An 18,211-nucleotide genomic window follows, 5' to 3' on the forward strand; every position below is an offset into this window, starting at 1 on the left:
AACGAGGTGGTGCGGACGAGTTTAGTCTCAACGTAGGAGGAGGAATATCCCACACTATTCCCTGACCCTCCTTCACAACAGGAGGTGCTGTAGGGACTCATTCTGCTGGCGATTCGGACACGAAGCGTTTTCTCAGATTCCAGGAAACGTGCAAAGGAAGGGACATTTTACAGACGCCGCTTCATATCGTACGATATTAAGCCGCACTGCAGAGGCAAACGCCTCCATCCCGCTCAGGAGGAAGAGGCGCTGGCGCACATCACTTTCACTTATCCAACCTCTGTGGACCTCGCCACCCTCGCTTGGCCTTCCTTCATTTTACAAACCCGGAGCGTAAATCTAATCACGGCTTGATGTGCGTACAAAGGCAAAGTAAACCCGGGGAAGATTATTTCGTTATGGAGCGCAGCGTCGTGGCTACGGAGGAATGAAGACGTGAGTTATTGATGCAGAGAGATGAAGGAAAAACACAGAATGTCAGAGCGTGGCGGTGATGGGGGATCTCCAGGGCGGCTAATGTCAGAAAAAGAGAATAATCTGGATCTACTGCGTGCTCCTACTGTAGATCAGGATGAGTTTGGAGGCGTGAGGCTGCGTACCTGCACACTGCTGGCCTGGATGCTGCTGGGAGACGCAGGGGGAAGAAGCCTGGGGGAACTGGAGCTGCTCCATCATCGGGGCGGGCAGGAAACTTACTGTAGAACTGCACATGAAGACAAAACACACCAGGTTTTCATCACGGAGGAGAGGATTTATAGAAACGCAGACATAAGGTACACCTGCAGTTGGGTATTAAATGTGAAATCTAACTTCGAGCCCATCTGGAAAGTAGGCGCTCAGCTCTGTAAGCAAGCGGTCTGCAGGGACGAGTCTCCAGCTGGTCAGAAAGCAGGCTGCAGGTGGACAGTCGGTCCTCGTGGGAGAAGACAGAGCTGTTCGAATGCTGCTGCATAAATCATCCCAGCGCTGACTGCCCTACTAAAGCAGCCTCATTTCACAGCTGGGACAATGAGAATGTGCCCTCCCCTCTCGTGTCGCATCGTTCTCCAGCAGGTGACGACTGCGAACGCGGCGGCGTTCATGTGTTTGTCACCATGGTCCCAGCAGTGCCGCTATATGGACCGGCTCTACGAAGGTAGAAACTAATTACATGTTTGGCTTTCTGTGCACCAGTTCTATCAATCAGAGATAATGAGAGGAGCTTCAGACCAACAGAGGAAAGACAGGAAAAGGCTGCAGTGTGGTGCGACCCTCATCTTTTTCCTCCTCCAGTGAACAAAGACGACCTGAACTCAGGATTCACTCGTCAGACCCGTCAGCTGCACGAGGAAAACGGACTGAAAACTGGATTTTCAGACGGTTTTTCAGCTTTTAGAAAATGACATTAAGAAAAGTTGAGTTTGTCACATTAATCCCAAGTCTTATGAAAAATAACTTGTTATATGGCAGCAATGAGGCCAAACATTATCCTTTATTGTACACCTTTAATACATATTTTATTTGGGAAAAACAAAGATTTAAAGTCATGATTAAATATTTAAAAGCTGATAAAAATAAGAAAAGTGGCATAAATGAATGATTTAAATAAAATCTTGTGAATCAAACTGCATCACATCTATACCAAGCAGCTACCTCCGCTGGTAAAAAGTGAAGCTAATGCGGAAGGGGCAAAAATGGCAGTTCCCCCTTCATCCACTAGGGGCTCCAAAACAGAGCAAAACCCCATAGACTCCCATGTTAAAAAGACCAACTTCACAGCAGAAATAAACATGTTTACAACCTGGTACAACAAACATTTTAGGTTTAAGAGGTCAGGTTTACCTTCAACTGTGGGGGGAGTGAATTTTCTTAATAAAATCCATTTATAACTAATTTAATTGAGAAATTTGGCATAATTAGGGGCGTGACCTTTTGATTGACAGGTAGATATCCTACTGCAAGACGACAGAGTTTAGAACAACCACAGTTTTGGATGGCTAACAGCATGACTTAGCTTTAGCCTGCTTGCCTCTGTTAGCTGCTTAGCTCCTGGTTAGCTCTGAGCTACAGGCAGGTTGGCATTTCATAGATGTCAATCATCCACCATGACGCTCACCGCCCCCCTCTCAGCTCCACCTCTTTGCCCATATTTGTATTTTCAGGGAGAGACGACATGCATGATGCTGCGTGACGGTGGGAACCATCCAATGAGCTTTAATTCAGCTCCTTAAACATACAGAACGTCACAGAGGCTCCGCCCATCTTTTATATATAGTCTATGATATATATTCATCAAGGACTTTTCTAATAAAAACAATTGGACCTTTTCATGCCCGATTCAATAACAAAAACTTTTTTTTAAAAACATATAATACTTGACTGCTGCTGCTTTTTAAATTCTTAATTTTTATTTAATCTATTTTGATATATTACAAAAAATTATTAAATTTTTATATTGATGTAATGTGAATAATGTATAAAAATAAAGCTAACATTTTCTGTTTTCTATTTATTAAAGATTATTAAAGAAATAATCCACTATAAAATCTGACTTTTTTGTTTTGTTTTGTTTTTATTGATCATTTTACTTATCTTCTTGCACATTATAGCAGCCAAATGATGGTCTGACTACTGTGTTGTTTTTCCCCCCAATTGAAATTAAGTAAAATGACTAGCAAAAAAAGTTTTGTACATTTTTTTTTGTTTTTAGTCTACAAAAATCAGCAATATCGAAGAATTGTTAAATCAAATCGGCATCAAGAAATCGGAATCGAATCGGAACAAAAGCATATCATCACAGCCCTATTTAGAGATTTTAAACTTATTGTGTATTAAGTGGCAAGTTATTAAATGATACAAACATCCCATCGTATAAATATACTAGAAAAAAGCCGTCCAACAGGTGGACACTGTTCACACAGTTTGGATGTTTTGTGCTGCGATAAAAAAATAAGCTAAATGAAACAAATGCTATTTTTTCACATTGCACCAGATAACTCCAGCTAGTTCCATGTGGGTTGCGGTTCTCAGCAAACGGATTAAACATACTGTCAGGATAAAGGGAAGAACCTTTTAAAACTTAATGGTACCACACTGGACTAAAAACCACCTGAACATCTTTTGTTGTGTTCAGCTTCATCACAGCTGACTTTACAGAGATAATGTTGACATATTGTTCAGGAGCTTAAAGCTACAGCTTCATCACTTCAGAAATATTCATCCTAAAATGTCTGTTCTTCAAGTCAAACCTGAAAGTCTGATTCTGCCATGTGCCATTTCCATTTGCAGATATTTACATATCTTTTACAATGACTCTAGAAGTGCAGAAACAAACCTTGTAGCTGCAGAATAAACTCATTTTTAAGCAGAGGGCTGAAAATACACACAAATTCAGTAAATGTTGGACTCTAATTGCGATAATTATATCAAAAACTTTTACTTATTACATATATGTTTAACACATGACTCATAACGTAAAGATTAAAACTGGGTTCTGCTGCAGCAGCAGGGCATCTCGTTGTCCTCTCATCTGAACACTCCAGTCTGTTCATGTTTTTTTTTCTTTTAATATGAATAAAGGAAATGTGTGAGTGTAATGGGTGTAATGGGGGTGGGGGGGGTGGGGGGGGGAGATGTACCTCATTGTGGTGTGCTGGTTGGGGGGGAGCAGGCTGTAGCAGGGCTGCATGCCAGCTACAGCTACCGGTCCCTGTCCTGGCTGGCAGGACACCAGCACTGGCTGCTGGTACGTCTGCTGCGGCACCGAAACCTGCTACAGAGGGAGAAAAAAAACACAACACAGACATTTTCCTTCGTTTTATCGCTTTATCACACATTTATTGCTTTTTGCGCAGCTCAACCACCAACTCTTCATTTGTGAAGCAGCTTTTTGACACTTTCTGCTGCTGAGTGAACAAAACAACAACAATAGTCTCAAGTGCAGCACTTTTCATTATTAACAAGGACTCAACGTTTCCTGCAAAGAGCATTTTTGATCATTTTCAGTCTGGATTTTGGACTGAAACAGTCTGTGATGCTGGAGAATATTTCCTTATACTGATGTTAGAATTCATCCTGATCTTTGATACTGTTCATCATCATCATGCTGGATGGTTGAAACCCTGTGTTGGTGCATTAGGCTGCGGATTACATTAGATCCCCTCACATCTTTCTGGATAATCATGTGATGTGGTGGAAAGTCCAATTCCTCGTCCCAGTTTATGGTGTGGTATTTCTCCTATGTCTGCTAAATCTAGGATTTTAAACTTAAAAAGAGCTGAAGAAAAACAGCATAAAATAATTAAAGATTTAGTTTTTTTTCCCTAAAAATGACCAAAAACATTCTGAATAAAAACAGATTTAAATGCTTCTTAAAATATTTGTTTTTGTTGAAACATATTCAAAAAATACAAATACATCAAATTGAAATATATTAAAAGGTTCAGTATATTTCAAATTATATTAGAACTATATATCAAACTATATTAGAAAGCTATAAAAATAAATTGGAAATGTTTGTTTAATATTTTTAAACATTAAAAATGTTAATATATAAATATATATATACTTCTTTTTTAAACACTTGAAATGATACATTAGAAACATTTAAATAATATTGAGAATGTAAATACATTTCAAGATATTTAGATTGTAATAAAACATATTTCATAACAATAAAAAATGAAACATTTAATGAAGTTAAAATTTTATTACACCTAAAATATTTTAAATAAAAATGTAAAAACATTACAAAAACATTTTCTGCTTTTGAAACATGTTTAAAGTAATTTCTCTGCTGTCATTCAACCATTTATCACTTTTATCCAAAGCAACTTGCATGTAAAAGGTGATCAATAAACCAAAATAATTTACACATGATTCTCATCATATCGATAATATTCTGTTACTTAAATATTTTTGGAAACTCCATGATGCATCTAATGGGTTCAGCTGGATGAATGACTATTTTTCAACCTAATGATGAAAAACTGAATAGAGACTCTCGACCTTGAAAGGTTCTAAATAAATAAAAATATTTTTCTCAGTTTTTGGCAAATGTAACATTAATCCGAGCTTCCCATCATCAAAGTACCTGATAGGACTGCGCAGGAGGGTACTGGACCATCATGCCTTGCATCTGGTTGGCCATATTGCTTTGCTGGTTGCCGGTGAGAGCGAGGCTGGACGTTGGCTGCATGCCCACTACGGTCTGGTAGCTGGATGCTGGGTTTGCCATCACAGCTTGGTGCACTGAGGAGAAATTAGAAAGTCACAACATGGCCATTACTACAATAAAAACACTTGTAATAATGATCACTATTCCTACATTAAAGTGGGAAATATGCGATTGATTGTTAAGGCATTTTGAGCCTGGATGGAGTCGAGCGAGAACACTGGAGGCCGAGCTGTTTGGAAGAATGAGAAAGTCGATATATTTGATTTCGCCGGCGGAGGCCGGGCCAATCTTCTACAGGGGAAGAAAAAAAAAAAGCTTTCACTTCAACGAGACGTCTCAATTCAGACAGTACTTATTAAAAAGCCATTTAAGTGGGCTGAAGACGGCGACACACAAGAGACGCAAAGTCACACATTCTTCCAAATGGGCTAAAATGGCGGCGCTTTTTCCTAGCAGGAAGGCTGGGGGGTAAAGACACTTAAATGTCAAGGTGACAAAGAGAGACATTTGGAAATACTTTCCCTTGTGACACACACAGTAATCCAAGTGACAAAAGGAGAGGACGTCCTTTTGTGAAGGTGTCTCTACAGTCTGCCGCTCTGGGAGAAAAGTACAACTAGACAATGAAAGAGCTCCACAAGGAGGCGTGCAGGCAGGACTATTTTTATCCTCCCTCTCCTCCCACCTTCACTCCCAAACCAAGCATGAAATGACCATCGGATCAAATGCAGCCTGTATTATTCCATTGCTGCAGGCAGCAGACCAGGGACGAGTTTGACTTCTTCGCCTCCGTCGGACTAAATTAATAACAGAAATAGCGGCGGAAGCTGACCGCTGCTTTACATTAAGACTCCGCCACCCACCAGCCACCTGTTTAGTAGTCCGTCCAAGCTCGCGTTGAAGTCGCCATGTTTTCCTGTGGGTGAGAAGTGAGGGGCTGAAAAAGAGACCGGTTCACTGTGAGATTCATAGAGGCCTCTCAGACAGCGTCCCGGCCCCGCATCCCGCCACTCAGGCTCCAAACACTTCCTCCACTCCAGCATTTCCCCACGAATTCCACCTTTTCCATCGATCCTCTTCTCAATTCTGTTTCATGATGCTGCCTTGTTTTTCCAGGCAATACATCTCATCGGTATAAATTCTCACCAGCTCAACAAGAAAATATCCTGAACTTGCTAATTATTAACTTTAGTTCAAGGTTTTAGGCTGTAGACCAGCATGCTTAGTCCAAAACCTCAGTTGTAGAAGTTTCTGAAACAAAGCAAAGGACCCTGGGCCGGGTTCTGAACGCCGGCCACAAGGAGGAAAAGCGCCGGCCACATGGAGAGGCTTTATCGGCTGCAGCTTCTGAGCCGTAAACGTTCAGGGTTTCCTTGTCTTCCACAAATCTCCTGCAGAGCAGCCTCCAGGCGCAGCTCAAACACTCGGGGTGGGTTTGACAAAAGCTGCTCTGGTTCTCCAGCGATATTCTCAGACTGATGCTTTAGAGACAGACGCAGCTTTTCACGTTTTTCCGAGCTGAGTAACATTTCATTTCTTCTTTCTTTGGGCAACCTGTGTGTTTCTGTAGACAAGGAGGAACCCCCAGACTGAACCAGAATTATAGCAAAGTCCAGGACGCAGATGGACCTGAACTTTAAAAGCTTTAAAACAAACAGGAATATAAAGCTGCTGACAGCAAATCCATCTCCAGCTTGTGGTTAAAGCTGACATGATGGAGAAATTCTGGAAATAGTCAAAATGGAAAATGTGACATTTGCTTGAAAAGTCCCAAAAGGTCAAATCCGACCAAATCTGGGATAAATTCGGAGCCAATCAGAGTCTGTATCAAGTCTTATCACACCTTATTTTATCAATGGAAGTAGCGAAAAGTAAGCTCTGTGAGATCCAACGCATATATTGAACATTTTAAGTGGGTTAGGGAGGTACGGGAGGAGCTATGAGAAGTGGGTTTGTGCATATTTGTGCTAACCTTGTACATTTGGAGGAAGCTGAGGATGCTTATTAGGAGGGCAAAGACGGAGGAACATGGTGAGTTCGGAGGACAAACTGTGGCTTCAGTAGAAGCTTATTTGCAGGAATGGGAAAATAAAAAAGGACTATGCAGGCTCCAGAGAGTAACTAGCTCCATGGTTGCACTGGTGCATCCAACGTCTCCCGGGTCTAGATGTTGGACTTTTATCAGTCTGCGTACAGAGAACAACCACACTGTATCTTCTCCTCCGACTGGCTCTGAACGGCAACTGAACCGTGTCGGTTTGAAACTGTAACCGGAGCACATCAGACACCCGGTACGAAGGAAAACGGCAGACTTGGACAATAAAAATAGGATCGTTGTGATCCGCTTCCTCTGATGATCGGCTTTTTTACACTTTCTCAAGCTAATTCATCAAAAAAAGCAGGGCGACGATGTGTGTGTGTGACGTGTGTGTGTGATGGCGATCAAGTGTCCTCCTGAAGTTCAGCAGTGGATGAAACAGACAGAAACACCTGAGTTGTTGAAAACAAAAACAAAAAAAAGAAATGCTACTTTAACATCCTTACTTTCATTTTTTTTCCACACTGTTGTGTTCTTTTCATGAGAGTCTAACGGAGGTGGGTGTGATGGAACTTCATGTTCTCCCAAAGGGATTAATAAAGCTGTCGGATGTAGGAGCCTGGAAATACTGGATCCGACGTCGGCGAAGCTTTGGGATGAGAACCTACTGGCTGACGAGAAGCCAGAAAACCAGAATGGCCTCCATCACAGTCCCACAGAGGGTTAAAGCTGCACCTGGAGGTTGTTCTGGAGGAGAAACGGATGATTTCGCAACCGTGAATCTGGGATATAACTATGAAGGAGCTTCATGGAATCATGAAAAAGTTTAGAAAATTTCTCCTCGTGATCAATTCAGCTTCACATGCAGATTCATTTGTAATCTTTTAATAAAAGTTTTGTTTTGGTGTAATTCAGTTTATGGAAGATACTATGTTTACCTCTTGTTCACAATAATATTTTAAATTAAAAAATCAAACCTTAAAAGTATTAAAATGCGGTTAAAAATACATCAGGGACTTTTTTTTCTTTTACAGGTGAAGCACATCAATGCAACCAATTAAAGTGGAAAAAACTTAGTGTTTCTGTTTTTTAAATTAAAATGCAGTTTTAAAATATAATAAAGCAAACAAAAACAAAAATCCAAGCTTTGATTTCAGCCTGAAGCTAGATATCGTGTGAGGACCAAGCTTCTAGTATGTTCTTCTGGAAGGGGGAGGGGCTTACGCAGCCGCCGCTAATGGAGAGTAAACTCCACGTGCTTTTATGTTAAAAAGTTTCCAATATCAGGTGGAGAGTTTGAGGAAAAGTCTGAAAAACAGCTAAATGTAGCTACGTGCTATGCCAATGTGCGACGATTTTAGCGGATGTCGGCCATGTACACCGGTGTAATCGGCGTACCAGGAAACTGATGGCTGAAAAGCGTTCCGCTCTGCAACTAAATGTTTTCATTTTTCTGTAATTAATTAATCATAATTAATTCATTAAAGTCCAAATTCTAATATTTACATATATTATATCAGTATATTAGTAGATATTAGGAATTTAATGTCGACTGGTTTTTAATCTGTAAAGACGCATCTTCTTCACCTCTCCATGGTCACAGATCCACACTTCTTTAATTAAAGCACAATCCAGAGGAAATGAGGCTCCGTGGTCATTCTTTCTTCTTCTTTCTTTTTGCCATTTCCTTTAAAATAATTGCTGTTCTTTGTCTTTGTAGGTCAGCTTCATTTGTCCGCTGCCTATTCCCCAACCCCCCAGCAGGGAAGCCACATTTTCAGCCTGCAGATGACAGAATAGTGCCGCAGCCACTTACAGAGACATATGTTCAGCTGTGTGTGTGTGTGCTGGTACAAGCCACAACTTAAGTAACATTTCATCCAGTTACGCAGCAGCATGTGTGTTTCTGTAGCAGGAGCTAACAATCTCAACTCCAGCAGCGAAGGAGGAAAACACTGAAACAGAATAATCTGGTGGACGGACTCCCGGGGAGACATCTGAGCCCGGAAAACAAACACACACCGAGGAAACAGACAGGAACATTCGTCCTTCGCTGGAGAAGTCAGACGGCAGCTGCTGGAGCTCCCATGTGAAGAAACAAAGACGGCAAAACAAACACACGACATCCAGAAAGCTCAAAGTGTGTGTGACTGGCGCCAACGCAGCGAGGCGAGGCTCCTCTCTGTAACCACACCAAGCCAAGGGACGCTTTCTCGTTAAAACATCCTTTCATTTGTCCTCAGATGTGAGAAAATGTTTCAAAGCTTTATTTGAATAATTTGTGATGCTCGGGATCCTAGCGTGAGACTTGTAACTGGATTTAATAGCAATCAAAGAGCTCTGCGTGGACCTCGGAGGGAAGAAATAATGAGTTTGTTTGCAAAAAAACTTTTTTTTTAGCCGTAGGCGGAAAAAAAAAAAAAAAGGTGATTATGTAAAACTTTGTAAGCTTTGTAAGGTGTGCGTACCTTGTTGCAAGGGCAGGTTTTGGCTCTGAGGGCAGTTATAGGGCACTGGGTTGATGGGGGGGCGGTACGGCTGCTGCTGCTGGCCGGAGCAGTGTGGATGGTGGGCCGACGAGCAGTAACACGTCGACATCTGCTGGACCGGCTGCTGGATGTAGGCGTGCTGCTGGAGGAGCGGCTGGGCTCCGGGAAAGGCCGCGGCCCCAGAGTTGGAGCCGGGATACAAGTGACTCGGGGTCGGGAGAGGGACGTGCTGACCCTGCAGTATCCCCGGGTGTCCCCCCGACGGCCCTGCCACCACGTAGCTGGTGACCTGCTGCTGATGCGGAGGGGGAGGTGGTCCCTGCAGGACCACAGGGGACTGATGGTGGTTGTACATGGCGGGGTAGTGGCGGCCGTCTGGAGCCGAAGATCCGCCGTCGTTGGGCGGCTGCTGCGACAGAGTCATGTGACTGAACTGGGCGTTGAGGGCTTCAGGCTGTGGAGACAGTTTTCTGTTAGAATCTGAAGCAGAAGGAAATAAAACGTGATCAGAGATGAAGACACATGAAGGACTGACGGTGGAAAATAAAGTTAGAAAATAAAAGCCTTAAATCTGCCCAGTTTAAACTGGAAATGTCAGATTTCAGACGCCACTTCTGGCTTATTCCGACTCTTAATATCTAATTTTTTTTGTATTTTTTATTAATTTATTTGCTTTTATTTATGTATTTATATTATTTGTTATTAATCTTCATTAATTAGAATGAATGCCTCATATTTATTTGTTATTTTTATTTTAACAATTAAGACTTTAACCGCTGCACGCTACGAATAATTAATCGTAAATCATAAAATATCGTCACTTTCCTGAAAAGATCATGTCTGAACCATATCGGCAGATGATCGTAATTGGGAATGAAAACGTAGTCATACAACGTCCGACTGATGGACTGAGACTCCACAAGAAGAGAGCAAGCCGCAATAAAAAATGTGGTTGAGGACATCTTGCGGCTGCGTCTTGTGTAAAATTTACTTGTGGTGGAGCTCCGAGAGCTGCTGTGTGATTGGTCGGATATTTCAGTGGGCGTGGTCAATGTGGAAAGTTGTCGTGGTGACAATTTAACAAATTGTTCAAAGGGTAACGACTCGGATGCCGCTACGTTCACAACCCCGCCTTGAAAACTGACGACGTCGCGTATTTTTCAATCCCCGTGTTTCAGTTGTCACGAATCACGCTTGTGAAAACCGACTGAATCAAAACTAACTTCTTCTTCACGGCTTTGAGATGAACAACAAAGTTTTTGTTTGTGGATTATGTAACAAACTTCAGTGAAGAAAAATCTGACGTCGTTGATGTCTAGCCTAGAAAATGCGACCAACAGCTGTAGAGAAAATGAAGATAACGTTTAATAAATTTCCCCCCCTGCAGGATAACAACCAGCTTCATACGACAAAGTAACCGGTTAAATGAAGATAACGTTTATTGTAACTTTTAGTTATTGTATGTGTGTTCAATTAAAAAAAAATAAAACAAAGACAAAACCAACCAAAGACTTTTCTGCTTTGTGCTTCTTTTAATTCCTCAATTTCAATAACATCGCTTGTTTCAGTTGTTTCATCTTTAAAAGAAACTAACTTACGATAAATATTATCGTGTCTTGTATATGTACAATATGAGTTGGACTTAAAGCAGCATTAATATTTATCATTTTAAACATTCGGCATGAGGTGGATCTTTTATTTAGTCAGTGTGTAACGGTCTATGAAGAAACCATATTTAATTCCAGATATTTATTATTTATGTGTCAGACAGCAGCTTCTCTGCTGAAGGACAGCTGGAAGTCAAAGCTAGCTAGATGATTTTCCTCTTCGTAAAGTATTTTTGATATGTAGTTTCCAGAAAGACGCTCCAGTTAGAATTTCTCTGAGCGATAACAGATGGAAAGGCTCTGTTTTCTTTTTTTCTGTCGTTTTGTTGACATCTAAATATAGAAATAAATAAGAACTTGAACGCCTATAACCAGGGTTTACGCGCTTTTAAACATTTGTATGGAAGTGAAATTATTTAACGTGTAATAATCTGAATTATTCCTCTGATAATAATTCCAGCAAGAATATCTATGATGGTGACGTCCCTGGAGTAAAGTCGACTGGCTCAGGTCATTTCTGACACGTTGTTGGAAAAGTCATGTTTTTAGTCATGGATTATTCAAGGCTAACATCTGGTGATGAATTAAATATTAATGGAACTTTCCACAGGCATAATTAGCCACAGAGGCACGTCGTTCACTAAAACCAGGTCAGAAATGAGGTTAAGAGAATGCACAAGCTACATGTGGAGAGCAGCTCCTGCTGGATTTAAGTGCACCTTTCCACCCAAAAACCAAACAAAAACCTGAACAGCAGATGTTTACATTCACACAACTGATATTATATTATTAACAGGTTTATTTAAAGGCACATAGATACAAGGTGGGTGAAAGTAGAGATGCTACAAGAAATAATAAAACAAAATAATAAAATAGCAAAAATAAATTTACATATAGAAATAATTAATAAAAGATCAAATAAAACAAAATAATAAAATAGCAAAAATAAATATAAATATATAAATAATAAATAATAAAATGAAATAGCAAAAATAAATAAATATAAATACATAAATAATTAATAAAATGAAATAAAATAAAATAAAATAAGTGATGTATGCAGGGAGGGAAGAATAACAGTAAAATGGAAGAAAGAAGTTCTGTACCACTGTGTATTGTTGGTTAGAATAGACGGGCAGGAACTGAGGAGGAGGAAGAGGAGGAGGAGGAAGAGGGTAAGAAACCGTTGGGATGTGGACAGGCTCAGAGGACGGCTGAAGAGGAGGACAGATTGGCTGAGAAGGGAAGGGAAGAAGACATTGACAGAGCCACAGGAGATGAGACTGGATAAAGGACACTAGCAGGAGCTTTGATTGGCTGCTCACTAAACCCAAATATGTATCATTTAAATTACTCATTTTATCAAACGAAAAGGGTTAAAATGTCAGATTTTATATAGGATGGGTTTAGTGTTGGTCAATCCTGTCTGCTCCTGTTACAACACAAAGTTAGTCGGCTTTACTTGAGGATTTTTTTAGTTGGAAGAGAAAGTGAAAGAATAAACTCTGGCGTGCTGACCTGTGAGTGGAGGTGATTGGTTGGCTGTTGCTGTGAAGCAGCAGGGATTGGCTGTGGTGGAGTTTTCCCCTGCTGAGGGATCCTGCCAGCAGCCGGGTTATAAACTACTGTGCTGCCGTCAGGATGGATGAAAGGCTTGCCTGTTAAATGCATTCATGCGACATAAAAAAAGAAGTGTTTTGTTAATAATTTACAGACAAACAAGACAAAAAGAAACACGTGGAATGATGCGACGCGCCCAGATCTGGTCCGTGTGAGGAGAATCGTCGGGAATGAACAACCCTGGCAACTTCTAAAGACTGCTTCACGAACCAAAAGTGCACAACTGTGAGCTCGGTCCATGATGCATATTTACAGATCTGCTCCATCTGTTCGCTGCATCTTGATCAGCGTGCTTTAGTCTGACTAATAATTTGACAGACAAGCCGAGTGCAGCTCCGGGCCAAGCTGGAATTCTGTCCCAAACTCATGAATTTTTCATGGAAACAAACATCTACCAGAGTGGAAAAGTGACCAGGATGTAATGAGACACATCACCACCCACCTGTGTGCGGGTTGACCAGAACGCTGCCGGGTGGAATCCCTGAGGCTTCGAGGGGCAACACGTAAAAACTGGTTGCGTTGGGAGCCGATGCTGGCGGCTGCAGAGGGACGCCCTTCGTCATGTCGGGGTGGGCGGGGCCTCTCGTGTCTGGGTGGATTAAGGGTGCGCTGGCGACGTTGGAGCGGGAAGATGCTGAAACTGGGAGAGACAGCTGAGGGCGGGACAGAGAGCTGGACGAGGACCCGACGCTGCTGCACGATTCCGAACCTGAGGAAGAACCGAACAACATGGAGGATCATCCACATGTCTAGACTGTGTGGAGTTAACCCTTTAAGTCCTGATCACGTAGCTGGCCACAGAAAAACCAGTATGTTAGCTCCAGTTCAGCAGTACTTTAGCTGCATTTCAGCAGTACTTTCACTGCATTTCAGCACTACTTTAGCTCCATTTCAGCACTACTTTAGCTCCATTTCAGCAATACTTTAGTTCCATTTCAGCACTACTTTAGCTCCATTTCAGCACTACTTTAGCTCCATTTCAGCAATATTTTAGTTCCATTTCAGCTATACTTTAGCTCCATTTCAGCACTACTTTAGCTCCATTTCAGCAATACTTTAGTTCCATTTCAGCTATACTTTAGCTCCATTTCAGCACTACTTTAGCTCCATTTCAGCACTACTTTAGCTCCATTTCAGCAATATTTTAGCTCCATTTCTGCAGTACTGTAGCTCCATTTCAGCAATACTGTAGCTCCATTTCAGCTATACTGTAGCTCCATTTCAGCTATACTGTAACTCCATTTCAGGAATATTTTAGCTCCATTTCTGCAGTACTTTAGCTCCATTTCTGCAGTACTTTAGCTCCATTTCTGCAGTACTTTAGCTCCATTTCTGCAGTAGTTTAGCTCCATTTCTGCAGTAGTTTAGCTCCATTTCTGCAGTACTTTAGTAATATTGTAGCAAATCTAGCGCTGAATTCAGCAGTGCTTTAGCTGTACTTTAGTGATATATAAGCTTTAGGGGTAATTTAAGCTTTCAAGGTCGCTTTTTGTGGTTGTTAAGTGACATCTTTGCAGTACTTGAGCAATATTTTCCTGTCACTTTATGGAGATTTCTTCGTTGTACTTTAGCACTTATAGGATATTTCATAGGGCTTCTTGATTTCAATTATGAAGAAACAACACAGTAGGCCAGATCATCACTCTGCTACTATAATGCCCAAGAACACAAGTAAAAAGAATAATGAAGGAAAAAAAAAAAAAGGATTTTTTTTAACGGAGGTGGAAAAAAAAAAAAAAAAAAATCATTCTTAAAATTGTGGAGCAATCTCAATTTTGAATTTTTCCATTCGAATTTCCCACCCCTAATAATTCGGCAAAACTTAAGGGGCATATTGAGGGTATTTTAATGGTACATTTGCAATATTTTTGTAATATTTCAGCAGTACGTAAGAAGCATTTTTAGTGGTATTTTAACAATATTTTAGCAATTTTTTAAGGGTATTTTACCAATACTTCAGGGGTGTTCTCTCTGTCAATAATATTTAAGTGCTGCCAATGACAGTTTTAGTTTTGTTTCTGAGAGTTCATCAGTGTTTTTGAAGTAGTTGATCTACTTTGCTACTATTCAGCAAAAATTGGTGATTTCCTTGGTAAAAATTTAGTAAATAATGGGAGGAGAAATGTCCAGGAATTCTTCCAGAGACAGAAAAATACAGAAGTCAGTTGAAGAAGATGAGCCAGAGGAACAACAGTAAGAAAGACAGTTTGTTTTACAACATTTAGAACATTTTCTCTTGTTGGCTTTGTGTCAAATTGGTCAATTTTACTTTTCTTGTGGTATGTTTTTTTTTGCCCTTTTTCTGTGTTATATTTATTACATTATCTATTCTTACAATGGCAAAAATATATCCTAGATAAACAGAGATGTTTATGAAACAAATCCCACCTAATCTCATGATACACCTTAAAATTGTTAGAGATTCTTCACTGTTCTGCAAAAGCAGCAGTCTGGGGGTGGAAGGACTGCATTATTGGTGCTTTATTGACTACTGCTGTAAAAAAAAAAAAAACCAAAAAAAAAAAAACCCTTGTCATAAACAAATAGACAACTTGCAACCTGGACAATAAAAACTCCAGACAAACAAACTGTTTAAGTTGTAAAAAAGGTAAAAAGGTAAAAGGTTAAAAAAAAAAAAAAAAAAAAAAGAATTTTTCTCTAAGTTATGTACATTTGAATGTGCATTAATGGTGAAAAACCTGTTGAAAATGAACACCCCCCCCCCCCCCCCCCCCCCCCGCGCTTTGTTATAACACACTGTTTTAAGCCTATATATTATATACAATATATTGGATATTTTACACACGATAAATTTAATGAAAATTAAAACCAAACAGATAAAATGGTCCAGGCAAATGTCATAATGACAGAACTGAAAGGGTTAACATGATGATTCCAGCTCATCGGGTATTCATGTGGGTGGAAAGAGCCAGAGGCAAAAATGAAGCAGAGAAAAGAAATTCACAGTTGTGTCTCTTACTAATAATGCATCCTGTTCTCTGGCTCCAATACCAAAGCAACTGTTAATAAAACAACTAAATAAATAAATAAAAACTGCTCCATCTGCCATGATCAACGAATGTTGTGCAAACTGGTCAAACTGAACAAACTGAACAAAAAAGCTCTTTGCTTTTTGGGGCGATTTCATCTTGTACTCGGGATTTTAATCCATCTGACTTAGAAAAAATCAAGTTTTTAAATGAACAAAGATGCTGCTTTTAAGTAAATAAAGGAGAAAATGGATATAAGTGGATGCAAGCGATGGCAGTAACACTAAACAGGAAATAGACGCAGCTCAAGTTGCTGTTACTTTCCAGCTTTGTCTTGATGAACAAAAAACTACAGTCTAAATCCATCCCTCATTTTATCAGGCTTTATTGCTACGGTTGAACAAAAGGGACAAACAACCTTGTACATTATGAAGATATCCTTTGTTCCATTTTCAGTCCAGTTCTGCTTTCTGATCATTTTAAAAAGGAAACTGATTTATTTTTCTGTTTTTAATTCACCTAAAGAAGGATTATGGAACTTTGGCAGATTTTCTCATTGAGGCGTCTTATTCAGCATCTGTCCTGCACCCTGCCTCTTCTCTGAGCCCTCTCTAAGCAGTAAAAGTCAACATGATGTTGATTCATTATAAAAGACCTCTTGCGTATCTTTGTTGAATCCTTATTTCAGCAAAACTTTAGCTGTATTTCAGCATTTCATCTGTCCTGCATCCTGCCTCTTCTCTGAGCCTTCTCTAAGCAGTAAAAGTCAACATGATGTTGACTCTTTATTAAAGTCCTCTTGGGTTTCTTTGTTGAATCAGCCATGGTGCATTCAGAACAGCGAGTGGGTTGATGTCAACTTGCTGGTGTGGTGCTGAAAATGAAACACAGGTGTAAAATGCTGTTGTGTCCTGAGAAAATAGAAAAACGGTGCAAAGAGCTCCAGGAATGTACGTTAAAAATATAGCACCAAAGACCAAGCCTTATTTCTGCTCCCTTTGTGTACATAAGTATATTTCAAACATTATGAAATGCCACCGCCCATGTCAGTTTCAGACAACAGCAAACACAGCGATGGTGGATTGTGATAACGTACAATCTCAAAAAAGAGTACAGTTTCTTCTTCTTTGTTCCTTTTGTTAGTTTTAAGTCAGCTAAACTGCACAACACTGCTTCCTCGATCTGTTTGTTACGTCTGGCTATGCAATGGCATGAAATTAGCATGTAAAGAAGGCAAGAGATAGACAGACTCCTCTGTCTGCAGGAATATTCAACATGAAGTATAAATGAAGCTTTACAATGAAACTTTGAGAGGCAACTTAGAAAAAAAACTCATTCTAAATAACATCTTAAGCACAGTCTGATCTCATCCAATTTCTTTGGTTGCATCTATGAAAAATCCCACAAATAACCCAAGTTTGACATAAAACAGGACTTTTTTGGCAACAAGCTATTAGCTTAAAAGACCTGAGAAAACTTAACAAGGACAACAGAAGAAGAGTCCAGACTGAAAAACTAACAGATCAGCTGGATCTTAAAGGGATTTCCTGAAGAAAATACCAGAAAAACCTTCTGTTGACATGGCAGACTTCAAATTATTTACCAGTTTTTAAATTGTATTAATAAACCACTCATACTTAAATTGTATTTATAACCACAGTTACGACTGGAAATTAACAGCATGTATATTCTGGTCACGCTTGTAGCTGGAAGAAACGGTAAAAATAGCTGATTCTCAAAAACAAACAACCCTTTTCCTATTAACGATACTCCACATTACAATGTTATAACATGATGCATTTGTTGGCTGAGGAAGAACAGAAGTTGTAGAAGCAACTAAAAAGCCCCAAAAGCAGATTGTAGTGCTGCCCCCCGGTGGACAGGAGGACTAACACACTCTGTAAATGCTGACCTGTGATGTTGTCATTTAGTGGACAACAACTGTTTTTTTTGGAGTGGAATAAATAATTTACTCTGCATATTTGAGTTAAAACTGTACATAGTTGCATAAAAAACACCTGAAACTTTGCTGCATTTTAAAGTAAATAGATATTTATAACTGTTTTTATTAGATTTGTACACTGGAACTGGGGGATATTCCACAGATTCACTCACTGAACACACACACAGGTATCCACACTCACTGTTACAGACACACACTCCTATTTTTCACCTTCTTCTCTGGTCCTTGACCCTCCCAACACTCACGGACAGACAGCTGGTTGGACGCGCCTTTCTGAGCTCCGAACTGACTGGCAGTGCTGGGAGATCCCACCCCGACCGCGCCCTCCCATGTGTTTTCCTCATGTTAT

The 18,211-nt window shown here is 40.2% G+C and overlaps 1 protein-coding gene across 1 annotated transcript in view; it reads right to left on the reverse strand.

Annotated features, from left to right (window-relative positions):
• LOC306773998 (R3H domain-containing protein 1-like) overlaps positions 1-18,211 on the reverse strand; it is a 63,062-nt gene that overhangs the window by 5,705 nt on the left and 39,146 nt on the right. Inside the window, exons 15-21 of the mRNA XM_079263963.1 lie at positions 13,352-13,618; positions 12,808-12,947; positions 12,396-12,524; positions 9,662-10,136; positions 5,072-5,229; positions 3,618-3,751; positions 600-703 (exon numbers count right to left, since the gene is read on the reverse strand). Of these exons, the coding sequence (XP_079120089.1) occupies positions 600-703; positions 3,618-3,751; positions 5,072-5,229; positions 9,662-10,136; positions 12,396-12,524; positions 12,808-12,947; positions 13,352-13,618 (1,407 nt within the window). The remainder of the gene's footprint in view (positions 1-599; positions 704-3,617; positions 3,752-5,071; positions 5,230-9,661; positions 10,137-12,395; positions 12,525-12,807; positions 12,948-13,351; positions 13,619-18,211) is intronic.

Source organism: Telmatherina bonti (genome assembly GCF_933228915.1).
Source record: "Telmatherina bonti genome assembly, chromosome: 24".
NCBI lineage: Eukaryota > Metazoa > Chordata > Actinopteri > Atheriniformes > Telmatherinidae > Telmatherina > Telmatherina bonti.